The sequence below is a fragment of the Xenopus tropicalis genome, chromosome 7 (genome assembly GCF_000004195.4).
Source record: "Xenopus tropicalis strain Nigerian chromosome 7, UCB_Xtro_10.0, whole genome shotgun sequence".
Classification (NCBI taxonomy): Eukaryota; Metazoa; Chordata; class Amphibia; order Anura; family Pipidae; genus Xenopus; species Xenopus tropicalis.
The window spans coordinates 72364788-72381933 of NC_030683.2; the positions used below are offsets into that span (position 1 = coordinate 72364788).

At 37.9% G+C, this 17146-nt stretch overlaps 1 protein-coding gene across 8 annotated transcripts in view; it reads left to right on the forward strand.

Moving 5' to 3' along the window:
• The window catches only part of kcnj5 (potassium inwardly rectifying channel subfamily J member 5), a 69521-nt gene that overhangs the window by 33971 nt on the left and 18404 nt on the right, over nucleotides 1-17146 (forward strand). Inside the window, exons 1-2 of one of the 8 annotated variants that reach the window (XM_031905107.1) lie at nucleotides 13476-13876; nucleotides 16515-16584. The exons of 5 other annotated variants lie outside the window; for them this stretch is intronic. In XM_031905107.1, the coding sequence (XP_031760967.1) occupies nucleotides 16550-16584 (35 nt within the window). In that variant the 5' untranslated portion in view covers nucleotides 13476-13876; nucleotides 16515-16549. Of the gene's footprint in view, nucleotides 1-13475; nucleotides 13877-16514; nucleotides 16585-17146 lie in introns of those variants that run through there. 2 more of the 8 variants (XM_031905106.1, XM_031905108.1) reach the window with 2 other exon arrangements.

Here is a 17146-nt window from a genome sequence, read left to right on the forward strand (position 1 = left end):
TGGTTCCCAGGATTCCTGCTTGCCTTTTGGCAACAAGTCAAGGACCTTCTCTCCAGCTTTAATGATTCTGTAATTTGGGGATCAAGGAGCCTACTTTTTTAAACATAAAAACTCAATGCTAGCTATTCAATTTAAAACAAAAGACATTGGAGGACAGAAGATGTACCAACCATTAGAGACATAAACCACAACAAGAAAGAATACAGCAGAATGCAATGGTTCCATTGAGTCAGCTTTACAGAATCTAAGCATCAAAAAGATATGGGCTATGAGACCACAGACGCCCCCCCTAATAGGAATAAGCAGCAATATGCATTAAGCGCCCTATCATGTAACTACAATGTGACAAACACACAAAGGGACCAATGTGTTCTAAGCAACCTCTCCCCTTCTCTAATGATGTGATGTCCAATTAGAAATCTTTGAGATGAAAATTCCCCTACTACCACAACTCACCTGGTTGTATGGTTAAAATGAATCAAAGGTCATTTTTCTATTTCTATCTACTTTTTGTATTCAACCTTCTACAACTCCGCTTTTAATTGTAATTAGCAACATCTAATTTATTCTTTTGAGAATTGAGAAAGAATTTCCAATTTCACATACAGTTCACATGTAAGCTTTGCAATATGTAAACCTCGAAAAAATACAAATAGAAAAAAGAAAAATATCACAACGCCAGGTATAATTTCATAATTAAATATATACAAGTACTTTAATTCAGCCTACAACTTTCGACTTTTATAGTGCAAGAAAAAAAATATAATCTAATGAATGTGTATGGCATGTAAAAAAGGTAAAAGGATTCTTCAAATGAAAAGATTCTTACATGAATGATGTGCGTCAGTGGCATTTTTCTATTTAATCTTCATTCCTGCATCTATAGATTACCAGTAAAATTTGCATGAAAATTGCTAGTGTAAATGTACCAAGCTGCTCGTGACCATTCACTGGTAATGGCATTGCTAAATTACACTTCTTATCTGTAAAAGAAAATTGGTTTTGCACAATTACTAGCAAAGGTCTGTAACTGATAACAAAATTAGACTAGGGTACAGGAGCTGACTTTCATGTGACAGTATGGTTAATAATAATGGCAGTTATTAAAACTGTCTACATGTATCAGCAGCCCTTTAGGGCTACCAAAAAAGCTAAAATCAAGGGCCCACTGTCATAAAGATAAGATCATAAACAGTGGGGAAAGTTGAACCTGGGCACAGCAGTAACCAATCAAATTTTTGTTTTCATTGTTTTACCTGCAGCAGGCTGAGTACAGCAAATCACTGACTGCCCAGGTTCCAATGTTTGTAAATGAGCCTAAAAATTAGTCAGTAGGGTTGATAGGAGATCTTCTAGTACTGTGTCTGGTAAGTCCGACCCTGTGTTCCTCATTATCTTGCTCAGGTTGTTCATATAATGCAGGCTACCAAATATATTACAGAAAGTGCTTGTTAATGATAGGTTGCCATCAATTGATCAAGGACATCTATGAGGCATATAATTGGCAGGTATAAAAGATTGAGATTTATCATGAGGGTGTGCTTCTCTCAGTAGCATGCTGCTGGGAACATATCTTGGGCAATGCTTATTTGAAATGAAAAAAACCGGTCTATGACTGTAAATATAAAACTCATTCACTTCCAGTCTGTTTATTGCAACAAAATATGATTACAATAGAGATAATACAATTTCCTTCTGATGATCTAGTAAAATTACTGTAAAGGGACTTGGAATTGTAACTCATTTCTCACCTTTACCCATGACCTTCAGGTAAATGGTAACACTTAAAGGGAAATGATACCCTAAACATTGCAAGTTTTGCTAAAAATAAATTGCATAAAACAATCCATATAATAAAGCCTTTATCATGAAAAATGTACTTTTCAATGGCATGTGCCATTAATGTTCAGCAACTAATTAGGCTAGAAAAGCTGTAACTTGTGCTTTGGTCTTCTCTCCTACTCCGAGGCCAGAAGAGTTCTTAATTAATGAAGATCTGTGCCTCTAAACATTCCCCCTCCTCTAGATAATCATCTTTTCTGTTGATTCACAACATATGCGACTGCTGCTGTGACCAACACACACATACAGTGTATAAACCATGTAAAATTCAGTAACAGAATAGTAACTGAAGGAGCCATTTACCTTGATCGTTTGGTATGATGTAGATAGTTTTATTCTGAGACAATTTGCAGCTGTTTTTTTTAATTCGTTTTTTTTTTAAATAATTTTGCTTTTTGTTTAGCAGCTGGTCGTTAGACACCAAATTACCAAATTATAGCAACCAGGCAATGATTTGATGAGAGACTATAAAATGGAGAGGGCATAAAAAGTAACAATGACAACAAAATTGAAGTGCACAGAACACAAAATGAAGGCCAACTGAAAATGGTCAATGTAAAAATTTGTCATTTAGTAACTTGGCCACTAGATGGCCATAGAGTAGCAATATCTGTTAAGGGTGTAATTCATACCACTGGCCAACAGGTGTAGAGACAGGATCATATAAAAGCAAATGCTGATTAAACTTGGAGTCCAGTTCAGAAAGGGCGTGGCAGAGCTAACACCAGGCTGTGAAAGGAGAGGAGGACCCCACCCTGCTAGACAGAAGTAACAGATTTAGCTAGAGCAGCATAGTTTTAAGTATTAGCGGACACTAGGTGCACAAGATAGCATGCCTCGAAACATTTTGAAAATGGAAAGAGGGACAAAAATAAATACCGCGCGCAGCATGGCAATTTTTTTGACCACGCCCATCTTTGCAACCACACCCCCTAAATACCACTCCCATTTAACTGCATTTGGCAGGTTATTTAAAGTTTAAACATATTTGTGGAGGTTTGGGGGTCCCCGAGAGACCTTTTTAGCTTATTAGTTACAAATGTATCTCAGCGCAGGTGAGGCTTTTTACTTTTCTGGGCTCTCTGCCAAAAGCCCACTTATTTTAAAAGTGCAGGTGACCCTCATTAAGATTTCTGGGCTCTCTGCCAAAAGCTACTTTTAATTAAGTTTGTAACTTTTTTAGCTTCAGTTCAGGAGATCAAAGGGAAATGAGGGATGTTTCAGTAAGAATCTGGGTCTGCGGGTTCAGTTGTTAAAAGAGGGACTGTCCCACAAAAATCGGGAGAGTTGGGAGGTATGAGATAGAACAGGAAGTTAGCATGGGCTGCTCATTGCTCCATCTAGCAGTATGATGGAAATAGTCTTCAGGATGGATATTCCATCAATGAGGGTAAGTGACAGTATAGGAATAGTCAGGGTTTTATGGCTTGGGGATCCACCAGGAGAAAAGTTCTATCTTGGAGAGGAGCAAAGGGGCACTATTGGAGGGTGTAGGATTGCTGGCAATAAGGGGAGTGACCCCATGGTTGGTGGAGTGGGGAAAGTGTTTTGCTGGAAAGAAAAAAAATCTTTGAAGCTGAAGAACGTATTCCTACTGATGTGCTTTGGAGGTACATCTTAGCAAGGAAAACCTGTATTCCGTAATGTGTGATTTTTATGGTAATATCTGCCTGCCCCTCCTACAAGGTGATGAGCTCTGGGCAGGTATGCTAATTTCAGTATATAATATACAGCATTTTGAGCATTTTATTTTTTGGCATTGGTTGTTCATTAGTTCTAAAGTTAGGTAAAGGAGATTTGCACAGAAGAATATGAACAGACAGATGGGGTTTAATTAAAGCTAATAGGATTGTTTTGTCTCTAATAAGGATTATTTATAGCTTAAGTTTTATCAAGTACAATGTACTATTTTATTATTTATAAATGATTAAGGAAATCATTTTTTAAAATTAGATTTATTGAATAAAATGGAGTCTATGGGAGATGGCCTTCCTGTAATTGAGAAATTTCTTGATAATGCGTTTCCAGATAACTGATCCGATAGCTGTACCAAGATGAAGTTACCTCAAGGGTGGCCATGTTCTGCATTACCCCAAAGTGCCCTGGTTTCTGCTGTTAACAACCAACTCCCAACAACCAAAAGAAAATTCTGAATAATACATAACTATAACAGCAGTTGATACCTTGACTGAAAATGAAAGGGTGATGGTAACAGTGGGGAGCTTTGTGAAGGGAGAATATAAAAATAAAGCAATACAGCCCTACAAAATAGCAGAGAGAACTCTGTACCTCACTAAAGAAAATGAGACTACCACTAAGAACAAATAGATAGAATAAAGATTTCCTGATACAAGAGTTATAGAGGAACAGTAGGATACACCACCAAGGAATGGCTGATATATAAATAGATCTGCATACTTTGTATAGACCTATCAACTACAAGGGCAGGTCACTGGGGTTGTTTGAATGTTTATTGAAGCATCCAGTGCACTTCAGTTTAATTACCTTGGTTCCAGTGTGTGATTTTTCCCTATTGGTTTCTATATTTGGAGTTTTTAATGTTAATATTGCAAATTTAATAAAATCACTTAACAAGGTTTTCTTCTCCTTCTTGATCTATTTTATGCCTTGGAAATGATAGAAGATAATTTTTCTTATTCATTATTCTATTTTTATTAGTTTCAATAGAAAACCCACAGACCCTCCACTGATTCACCAGCAGGAACAATCACAACTGACCTATTTTTCCAGAGAAAATGATATTTAGCAAGGGAAGATTGGGTGCCAATGTGTCATTTCAGTTGTACAGAAGTATTTCTTTTTATCAGGAGGAAGGTAATGAAGCCGATTCAATAATAGTTTTAAGTACTGGGAAATCAGTATGATTTTTTTTCACAATCTTTCCTATTATATATATTTTCTACTATATAGTCGATTTTTTGATCAGACTCGTTATTCTTCATTTAATTTGTACCATAAATGCAATTTTTTTAATTATTATATTTATTTAAATCTGGGATGGTCAGTTAAATGACATAGGGTTGTGTACTAAATTTATTTTCTTCAGTATTAGTATGTGATAAATGTGAGAATGTGATAAATTATTCAGTTTCTTTCATTATTATTATTATTATTATTAACATTTATTTATAAAGCGCCAACATATTCCGCAGCGCTGTACAATTGGTGGGTTACATACATTGGACATACAGAGTAAAATATAGAGCAGTGATCCCCAACCAGTGGCTCGTGAGCAACATGTTGCTCTCCAACCCCTTGGATGTTGCTCCCCGGGGCCTTAAAGCAGATGCTTATTTTTGAATTTCTGGTTAGGAGGAAAGTTTTGGCTGCATAAAAACCCAGTGTAAGGTCAAACAGAGCCTTCTGTAGGATGTAAGTCCTCATAGGGGCTATTAAATAGGCAATTACAGCTTTTATTGGCAACCCCAGAAACTTTTTTCATCCTTGTGTTGCTTTTTCCATTTAAATGTGGCTCACGGGTCTAAAAGGTTGGGGATCCCTGATATAGAGCAACCAATAACCGATACAGGAGGTGAAGAGAGCCTTGCCCAAAAGAGCTTACAATCTACAAGGAGAAAGGGTTGAGACATCCATAACTATCTAAAGAGCCCTAATTGTGCATACAATCCGCAACATTTGTAGAATACCATTGCCAGCAGGTGGCACTGTGTGCCAGCATGGAAAAGCAACATTTTATATTACTGAAAAATTGTGACTGATTTTGACTGCTTGTAGCTATGAGCTCTGGCTCATGTGTTTCTTCTCACCTCTAAATACCATAATATTACTCATAATAATACTCTGTCTGTGAGGAATGGTCAGTCACGCCAAACGGTAAAATTAGCACTTTTACAATCTACAAAATAAACACTTGCACAATTTGCAAATTAAACACTTTCACAACATGCTGTTTCCTTACAATAAATGGGTTAGGCTGTGAGCAAAAATTGTGACTAAAATACCCAGTGGCATTTTATCTTTCACTGTTAATTTTAGAGATGCACTGCATCCAGAAATCTGTTTGGGATTCAGGCAGATCCATGCCTCTGGCCAAACCAAATACAAATCCATAAAATCACGTGACTTTGTGTCACATAAACATGGAAATTGAATATTTTTTGCATGAGCAAATTAAGATTTGGATTAGGTTCAGTTTTCAGCTGAATCTTTCTTTTGGAACGCATAGTAACATAGTAAGTTAAAGTAAGAAAAAAGACGTACGTCCATCATGTTCGAACATCATTGACATGTTTTGGTGGAATATTGTTTTCACCATTGTTGATATCTGCCCAGTAGAAGACATTTGAAGAAGTTATTCTTTGTGCTTTCATCTTTTCTATCACTTTTGGTACCCTCTTGTGGTAGTCCCTAGAGATCAGTTAGATTCTTAGGGTTCTTCCAAATCTCTCATTATTTTATATCTTTTGTTATTTTGCTTTCCTTTATTTTCTGCACCAAGTATTATGAATGGATAGATAGATATGGATAGACAGACAGATATAGATAGACAGACAGATATGAATAGAAAGTAGGATATAGATAGAAATAGATATGAATAGACAGACACAGGGCAGGAACTAGGGGTAGGCAGAAGAGGCACCTGCCTAGGGCAAAACAGTGAGGGGGCGCTACGCAGGTACCTCTGTTGCCAACCCTTAGTCCTAGATCTCTTAACCCAACAGTGAATTTCCCACCACTTTCCACCTGCATTGGGTCTGCGCTCCTTGCGCGCTACGCTCCCCCCCTCTACGGCGTCCCTGCGTGCTTTCATGCATGCGCAGGGGGACGGGTGTATAGTGGGAAGCAAAGCGGTGGGGCCAGGTGGTTGGCCTGGTCGCCTAGGGCGCCCAGCTGATTCATACAGATTGATACATAGATAGATATGAATAGACAGATTAAAAAAAACATTTTTTTAACACCATATTCAGTAAGGCAATATGCATTGTATATTACTATGTAATACATTTATTATTTGAAGTTAACTGGCACCATATACATTCAGATAATCCAACTAAACATATTGTTTTCTATATCCATAATGCATTAATTTAATTAATTACTCAGATATGTTGGGTGTAACTAAGAACACAGTGATATAAATATACTGTTGAAAAAGGGTGTTATTTTTGTATTGCTTAATAGTAGACCTGCCAGAGCATCTGGATAATAATCCTGTAAAATATACAGTAGTCAGTAGTGATGTGAGGGTCGGCTTGCAACCCAAGGGAGCCGTTGGTTGGGCAGGTTCGGGCTGATAAAGCAACATCAAAAGCAGGTCTGGGGGGATGCAGGTCAAGCCCTTCTGCCTCCCTCCCCACCCACTCCCCACTCCCGGGTCTGGCGGTGTCTATTAATAGGCGTGTGCCTGCCTTGCCACCTCAGTGATGTCATATGGGGGTGGGGGCAAGCTTGGGTCTATAAATAGATGCAAAGCTGCAGATCGGGTGCGGGTGGAGAAGGGTCGGGTGTGGGTTGACAAATAGTCAACCCGCACATCACTAAAGGTCAGGCAGCAATCGGATGCAGCAATGAACCAGAATATAAAGAACCAACACCCCAAGCATCCTTGAAATCATTCAAAATAGGACCTCCAAATGTTCATGAAGTGTCGAGAGAATTGGTTTGAGTGTTCAGGCCCGGACTGACAAACTGCTGATTGTAGCAAAATGCCAGAGGGGCAGCAGTAAGATGCTATAGACAGTTACTATTTAATGGGCCCTCTGTGTACTTGAAATGCCAAGGCCTATTTTGAATCCCAGTTCAGACCTACCAGTGTAATGTTATGAGGTCACAGGGATATTGGCATATTGTGATGACATCAGTGTTAACCTACACTGGCAGGCAAGAACACCAAAATCAGAATCCTTTTTTTATGGGATATTGGCAAATACACATTTTGTTAAAAATGCTGCATACATGCATTACACAAAATAAATCAAACGTAGTCTTGATTTATTTCATATAAAGGGACTTACAGTGGCTTGCAAAAGTATTCGGCCCCCTTGAACTTTTCCACATTTTGTCACATTACAGCCACAAACATGAATCAATTTTATTGGAATTCCATGTGAAAGAACAATACAAAGTGGTGTACACGTGAGAAGTGGAACGAAAATCATACATGATTCCAAACATTTTTTACAAATAAATAACTGCAAAGTGGGGTGTGCGTAATTATTCAGCCCCCTTTGGTCTGAGTGCAGTCAGTTGCCCATAGACATTGCCTGATGAGTGCTAATGACTAAATAGAGTGCCCCTGTGTGTAATCTAATGTCAGTACAAATACAGCTGCTCTGTGACGGCCTCAGAGGTTGTTTAAGGGAATATTGGGAGCAACAACACCATGAAGTCCAAAGAACTCACCAGACAGGACAGGGATAAAGTTATTGAGAAATTTAAAGCAGGCTTAGGCTACAAAAAGATTTCCAAAGCCTTGAACATCCCACGGAGCACTGTTCAAGCGATCATTCAGAAATGGAAGGAGTATGGCACAACTGTAAACCTACCAAGACAAGGCCGTCCACCTAAACTCACAGGCCGAACAAGGAGAGCGCTGATCAGAAATGCAGCCAAGAGGCCCATGGTGACTCTGGACGAGCTGCAGAGATCTACAGCTCAGGTGGGGGAATCTGTCCATAGGACAACTATTAGTCTTGCACTGCACAAAGTTGGCCTTTATGGAAGAGTGGCAAGAAGAAAGCCATTGTTAACAGAAAACCAAAATGCAAAACGCTATGTGTGGCAGAAAACTAACACTGCACATCACTCTGAACACACCATCCCCACTGTCAAATATGGTGCTCTGGGGGTGCTTCTCTTCAGCAGAGACAGGGAAGCTGGTCAGAGTTGATGGGAAGATGGATGGAGCCAAATACAGGACAATCTTGGAAGAAAACCTCTTGGAGTCTGCAAAAGACTTGAGACTGGGGCGGAGGTTCACCTTCCAGCAGGACAATGACCCTAAACATAAAGCCAGGGCAACAATGGAATGGTTTAAAACAAAACATATCCATGTGTTAGAATGGCCCAGTCAAAGTCCAGATCTAAATCCAATCGAGAATCTGCGGCAAGATCTGAAAACTGCTGTTCACAAACGCTGTCCATCTAATCTGACTGAGCTGGAGCTGTTTTGCAAAGAAGAATGGGCAAGGATTTCAGTCTCTAGATGTGCAAAGCTGGTAGAGACATACCCTAAAAGCCTGGCAGCTGTAATTGCAGCAAAAGGGGGTTCTACAAAGTATTGACTCAGGGGGCTGAATAATTACGCACACCCCACTTTGCAGTTATTTATTTGTAAAAAATGTTTGGAATCATGTATGATTTTCATTCCACTTCTCACGTGTACACCACTTTGTATCGGTCTTTCACGTGGAATTCCAATAAAATTGATTCATGTTTGTGGCTGTAATGTGACGAAATGTTGAAAAGTTCAAGGGGGCCGAATACTTTCGCAAGCCACTGTATATAAGATATCTAAATACCTCAATGTTTGTATAGCTATAGGCTCTATTTTCCAAAATGCTTGGGACCTGGGGGTTTCTAAATATAAGATCTTTGCTTAATTTGGATCACCATACATTAAGGCTACTGAAAAACATTTAAACAAGAAAAAAAAATAGATTTATGCATCTTAGCAGCAGTGTTTCTGGCCCTGGAGCTGCCCTAAGGCGACTCCTGCAATGCCATCCCTCTTCCCCCCAGCGCTTTACCTTTTCTTGCATCGGAGGGGTCCAGGGGGCACATCACTAGTGCACTTTCTGAACTTTCAGTCACCCCTGGTAATTTGGGGACACTGCTGCCTGAGGCAAGTTTCTCAGCTCGCCTAATGGGAGCAGCGCCCCTGCATCTTAGATACCAGATAACAGCCACTGTTTAATTATTAAAGAGTGAGTGCAAATTATTAGAATTATTTGCTTAATGTGGGTTCTTTAAGAAATAGCCTTCCTGTATTTCAGAGCTTTCTGGGTAATGGATTTCCAGATAACAGATCCCATAACTGTATGGAGGGGGAAAACTGTAAGGAGCATGATTCATTTTGCCGTAAATTCTAAAATAACAGTAAAATTGTTACAATGAGAAATCCTTTTGCCTCACTTTATTATTTGTCCTATAGCAGGTCTTTCTGTAAACTGCTTAGAGAGTAGCAGCATCTTTTCTTTCTGGTAGCACAGGCAATAAAGTCTGTTTCACATACCAACCCTGCTCCTTTATGAGCACTGTGCCGTCAGATTGCGTGCAGAATGTCTGTTGAGTGTTTGCAAGTGATTTCAAGATCGCACATCTTTTGTCTCTTGTGAGTTCTTTGCTCTGTGTGTGGGCAGGATAACATCTGCTATCTGCAGAAAGGAAGAGTAGGATCTCCTTAAAACTCAGGAAATACAAGAAAACAGATGAAGAATTCACACAACTTTACAGACAAGGCCTTCTGTGTGTTTTATTTGTTGTGTCTTAACTCTTTTCATTACTTGACTCTTATAAGGGTCATTTTACCAACCATATGCATTGATTAAAGGCAGACTGCTTATTTATGGAATATAAAAATATATATATATATATATATATATATATATATATATATATATATATATTGTCCTTTTACAAGTTTTACCTTAAGCCACTATTTTATCATGGTCTGTGTGGTCCATCAGAGATCACAGGAAATAATTTAGCTCTAACTGTAACAGGGAGAAGTGTGGGTATAAAAGACAGAACTTTGCCCATTCATTGGCTCATGTGACCTGACATGTATGTGTGCCCTTGGTTTGTTTGTGTGCACCATGAATCGTATCATCACAGGGGGAGGCCCTTAGTACTTAAGGAAGTTTTCTAGTTAGGATTACCTAATAATAAAAAAAATACTAAAAAAGTATATTTCTATGAAAATGGTTTGTTTAGATTAAGCAGAGATTTATGTATAAGATGTTTTATTCAATATATCTTTATAGAGACCTACATTGCTTAGGGGGTATAGTTTTCCTTTAAAACTACATACATACATGCATTGGTTGGCTGTAAGAGCAGGGTAAGGATTCATCATGCAGACAAGGTCTAAGGGAGCCTCTGCATACTGAGGGGTATATTTAACATGCTGTGTAAAAAGTGAAGTAAAATATTGCTGGTGATGTTGCCAATCAGATGCTTTGCTTTGGTTTTCTAACTGTTGAAATCTAATCGCTGATTGGATGCCCTGGGCAACATCACAGGTAATGCTTCACTTTTTACACAGCATGATAAATATAGCCCTCAGTTTGATTCATTGCTCACAAGTTTAGGTGCAAGCAAGGTACAAATAAATTTAATTCCTTTACAAAACAGAACGCAGAGCCCTGCATCCTCCCACAAGCCAATGCTGCTGCCACTGCAATCTTGTGCTGGATTTTAATACAGTACAAGGTACAGGGCAGAACACAGCCACTGCCGCAAGTCCTACCTGAATGTGCGCTAAGTAGCAGACTTTGGTCTGTTCCATATGAAGAAAGGTGGATTTGGAGCAGGACCAGAATAAATTAATAACATAAACATGTTTTTGAGTGTGTTCAGTCAGTGGAAAATCATGAGGCTGCTTGTTAGACATTACCTTTATGTGAACTAGAGGTCTCATGGAAACTTGTTCATTATGTGACCGTGTGGAACCTCAGCACAGTAGCTCAGATCAATGTGATGAAATCACTGAAGTGATTCTGCACACAGAGTATGCCTATTTTCCTATTATCAGTGTTCATGCACGACTTTTGTCATTGGCACTCTGCTTTAAGCCATGTCACTGGCCAGCAAGCTGTCAGGAATGTGTTCCAATCTCCTGTCTGACACACAGCTGCTGTGAGAAACACGTTCTGCCTTTCCTTGGAAGAGGAGCATGCTTTTATCTAACCCTTTCTAAGCCAAAAGAACCAAACATTGAAGTTTTAGGATTCTCTCCTAAACAGACAATTAAGCGACCGAGTCCTCAATTCCCATCCCAGCCTTGTGTTTAAGCAGCAGTGGTATTACTAGTGTGCTGTACATATAGCACATATATAAAGGACATAATACATCAACTTAACTTAAGCTCTTTTGTTTAGTGAAATATATATGTGAATAACCTCAAACCAGAATTCCGTTATACAGAAAACTTTTCTTCAGATCTAACTAAATGAAAAAAAAAATACATGCAGCATGAAAACCCAGCTTGTTTTAGGTCCTTCTGTATAAACATGCAGTCTAGATTACAAGGGGACAGGCTTCTCATAACATCATGTAAAATTCATTGTGTTTACTTGCTTCAGGTTTATATGCAGGGATGCAGAGCTTGTTATGGGAGATAGCTTGAGAAATAAGGGAGCTAGGTATACATATGTTATATATATATATATATATATATATATTACTTTTTATGCAAACAGTCTATATCTGTCTGTCTATCTTTCTATCTATCCTATCTATCTATCTATCTATCTATCTATCTATCTATCTCCAATCCAGTAGCAATATATATTACATTTTTTACTTTCTTGATCAAGTTGCAAGTCTGTATTCACCCACAGTGATTGAGTAATGAGAGTTCAAACATTATTGCTAAGTAAACTAAAACAAGCATTTCATCATAATTAATATTATCAGAGCAATTATCGGTGCTCGAGCTTCTAATATTAAACAGAAATATATATATATATATAGAATGAGACACCCTGTGCAGAATAAGCTATAGCATAATGCTTATTGCAACATGTATTGGAAAAAAATAAATATAAGCACTTTATATCAAGTACTATTCCTTTTACCACCTTACAGTCTCACACACATCTTTATACCAATGCTTTTATCTTTTAAAATGCTATACAGGTTTTTTCATTTAACTAGGTATACCATTTGTCTATAAGCATTAGGCTGTGGATAAGGCTAGAGAACCATGGAGTCCCTTGTGTAAAAGTGGGATTTATTCCTGTCTATATGTGTCTTTATAACCTGCTGACCTATACTGACCTGTAGAAGAATATACATTAAAAATGAATGCTACAAATAAATGAAATGATGTTAACCTACTTCCCAAGAGATTCTGCATCAGCAGGAGATTTAATGCATGGAAGTATGGCAATGTACCTGTCAGATTTAATAGCAAGGGTTTAAGCTGTGACTCCTATGTTTCAAAACCTAGCAGAAACCAATCTTCATTTTAAAATCTGCCATGGTACTAGTGTCATCTTTGGATCATCAAATTCAAGGGCCTTTTGGGGGTTTGTACACCTGCCAGAGTATGCATATACAGCATGCATATTTTGCAATATAATTTTTTTCTATCAGTTGGCTTTATTTATAAAAATACTGTTTTCCCTTACTAAATCAGTGCAAGATATTTCCATAAAAAAGTGAATTAGGATGCAACACTTATCTAAATAATGACCTGTAAAACATCACTTATGTGCATCGGCCTCAACTTCTGAATTTTTAATGCTAAATATTATTTTTATTAGAAAGCAGAAATGTTTAACTACAGCTGCTTCTATATTATGTGTAAAGTGTGCCGCCCCTCCTACCCTTGCCTTTCAGGTTGTATTCACTCGGTTCATTCAGAAAAAATGAACAGACCACACGGGAATAACCCCTCCCTCTCTCTTTCAGCCATTATGTTTATGCGCAGCACCAGAGCACATTTTGTTGCAATGTACTGACTTCACCTTTGGCAGATAAGGGGTTCAGCAAAAGATTCTGACTAGAAGGCAAATGCTAGAGGCAGGGGGATGGAGAAGTGCAGATCAGAAGGAACAGCTTCAGAGAACGGAACAGACAGTAGATCTGCAACAATTCTCTCTATCACTTCGGTGCTGGCATCACCTGCCATCCTATTCCACCATTGGGTGCTATCCATCTACTCAGAGGCTGGAACCTGTTTCTCTGTTAATTTGACTTTTACTCTTTTTCACTTTTCACTTTTTCTGCTTGAAATGTTATACTGACTTCCAAAAGTACTGTTTGGACTATGCAAGTCTGGATTAGTGGTGCAGCGTGTGTGTAACTTTAAGAAGCAGCAAATAAGGTAAGCTTGTCATGTATCCAGGACAGCTGCTTTTTTATATTCATTTGTATCAGAAAAAATGCATGTGTGATACTGCATCTTGTATCTGTATCCTGTATGACAAATGCAAGTGTATCCTACAAGATGTACATAGTAAAGTGTATTAATCTACACCAAATTATGTTTGTACCATGCCCTTTTTACTGCCTATTTCACTAAAATAACAGACAGTTCTTTGTGAAGGTGGAGATATTCAACATTTAAAATGGTATTATCAAACAATCTGCACCAATTAGGTAAATACGTTTTATATCACACAGAATGTGTAATGTTTGTAATGGTTTATTCTCCAATGTATTGATGAGTATACTGCTAGATAAATGCTACTCTTAGTGACCCACAAGTACTGTAGATAAATCATGCTATCTTTAAATACATATATTAGGGATGTACCGAATCCAGGATTTAGTTCGGGATTCGGCCAAGATTCTGCCTTTTTCAGCAAGGTTTGGCCTTTTTCAGCAAGATTCGGCCAAATCCATGCCTCTGGCCGTACCTAATCTGAATCCTTAAAAACGTTATTTTTTTTTTCACGAAAACACGGAAGCTGAAATTTATTTTGTTTTTCGCGCACAGTTCTCTTCATCCCCTCCTTAACCTAATTTTAATTTGCAAATTAGGATTAAGATTCAGTTCGGTATTTGGCCAAATCTTTCACAAAGGATTCAGGGTTCACCAGTTCTTCCAAATAGTGTATTCTGTGCATTTTTCAACTTCCGTTTTTATATGACAAAAAGTCAGGTGATTTTAAGGATTTGGTTCAGCCAGCAGCGTGGATTTGTTAGAATCCCGAATCAAATCCTGGATTCGGTGAAATCCTAATACAGGTATTGGACCCCTTATCCGGAAACCCATTATCCAGAAAGTTCCGAACGGAAAGCCCATCTCCCATAGACTCCATTTTAAGCAAATAATTCAGATTTTCTTTCTCTCTAATAATAACACAGAACCTTGTACTTGATTCCAACTAAGATATAATTAATCCTTATTGGAGGCAAAACAATCCTATTGGCTTTAATTACTTACTAGCAGAGTTAAGGTAGGAGATCCGAATTACGGGAAGACCCCGGAAAATCCCTGGGTCTCGAGCATTCTGGATAATGGGTCCCATACCCGTACACGCATATCTAAGATAGTTTTGAACCATTTTAATAAGCATCTATTGCAAATCTGTATATCATTTTACAGGCTTCTCGCCCACTGTCTGTTGCATCCTGGATGCAACAAATCCAGGATTCGGTTTGGGATTTGGCCAAGATTCTGCCTTTTTCAGCATGAATTGGATTCGGCTGAATCCACACTCCTAGCTGAACCAAATCCAAATCCTTAAAATCATGTAACTTTTTGTCACATAAACCGGAAGTTAAAAATCTATCGAGGCACGTGCAGTGTACGGTTCTCTTTAACCCTTCCTTAGGGAAGGTATTCGACCAAATCTTTCAGGAAGCATTTGGGGTTCGACCAAATCCAAAAAATTGTAAATTTGGTGCATCCCTACCTGTTTCAAAGACTTACATTAAGGTGTCATTCAATAATTAAAAGCTAATTAAGCAAATATTTCATGCCAGTTGTTCACCATGACTTCAATGAACAGGGCTACTTTCTCTCCTATTGTTATAATTAGGAAATATCTATGGTGTTTATTTCTTGAGCTAAACAGGGCAAACAGGCAACCTGAAGCCACATGTGTGGTTCTTGGCTGGTAATCAAATTTATTTAACAGATAATTCCCCTGCATGATGGACTGCCAACAGAAGAGTCACAACAAAGGGTGCTGGGAGGTATACTGTTAACCTAATGATCTACCTTGCAAGTAGCTTTTATTTGCCTATTTGCCCTGTTTTAGCTCAATAAAAAAACAAAGATAACTTTTTCCTTTTGTTGTAATTAAAAAATATGTTCGTTATAAGTGAATGATGTTGAATGATGGGGTCTATTGTTCTTGTAATATATTTATATATTGTTTACACTTTGTCAACAATAATATTTAAAACACTATATAATATATAAAATGTACCTCAATATAGTTCAGTGTATTTCCCTAAACTGAAATAGCAGGTGCCAGCAGTGCTCACGCCGATCACCTGGTCACTTAAACAAGAGCAGAAAAGCATGTGGTATTGCAGTGTATATAGCAGGGTACAACTTTGACTCCATTATGGGAAGCACCAACATTTTTTTAAATGTTTCAAATTTTCATGTGACATTAGTCACTTATAGCATCTGTGCTAGCCTTTGTGACTGTAGTCTTTTAAGTTATACATTAAGGTAAGTCAGGGAGAAATCAGGCCAGATCAAATTTAGAAATCATGAGAATTCATCAGGGAGTTGGGCAGATTTCATCAAAATAGCAAAAGAACCTTATGAAGGTGCCCTAGGGTGCTATTCTTCATAACTAGTATCATTAAACAGGCCAGTTATGACTTAGCAATGATCATAAAAATATTATATACCACTTTAATTGGCAAACCTAACAAGGAAATATGTGCCATACACATTGCATTTACTAATATTTAGTAGAAAATTCTACTAATCCTAGTGTCTTTACTTTATAATATGGTGTTCTCTGACCATTTATTTTCTACCAACGGCGTGCCAGCCTGGCAACCCCACAGAAACCCCCCACTCTGCCGAATGTCTGGGTCGCATCTTCACCAAGTGGCAAGGAGGTAAAGTTCTGTTCTCTCACCTATGTATATTGTTGTAATTAGAGTCTTACACTCACATGCTCTGCAGCACTTCTTATGCTCACTGCTTATATAACAAAGTTACAATTTTGTTTCAAATATACATAACTAATAGTGAGCAATAGATACAGTATGTATTCAGAAACAGAATAAAAAAAAAAAAAACAAATAGAACAATTAAAACGGTGGTTCACCTTTACATTAACTTTTTTGTATGTCATAGAATGTCCCATTCCTGCAACTTTGCAACTGGTCTTCATTATTATTTGTATAGTTTTGCCTTCCACTTCTACATTTTTCCATCTTTCAAATAGGGGTCAGCCAAAAACTATTGTTCTGTGCATTTACAAATGTATTAATATTGTTACTTTTTATTACTTTTCAGCCCCTCTCCTATTCATATTCCAGTCTTTCATGTAACCCACTGCCTAGTTGCTAAGGTGAACAAGACCCTATTAACCAGATATCTACTGAAATTCCAAACTGGAGAGCTGCTTAACAAAAAGTGAAATAACTGAAAAGCCACAAAAAAGAAAAAACTATT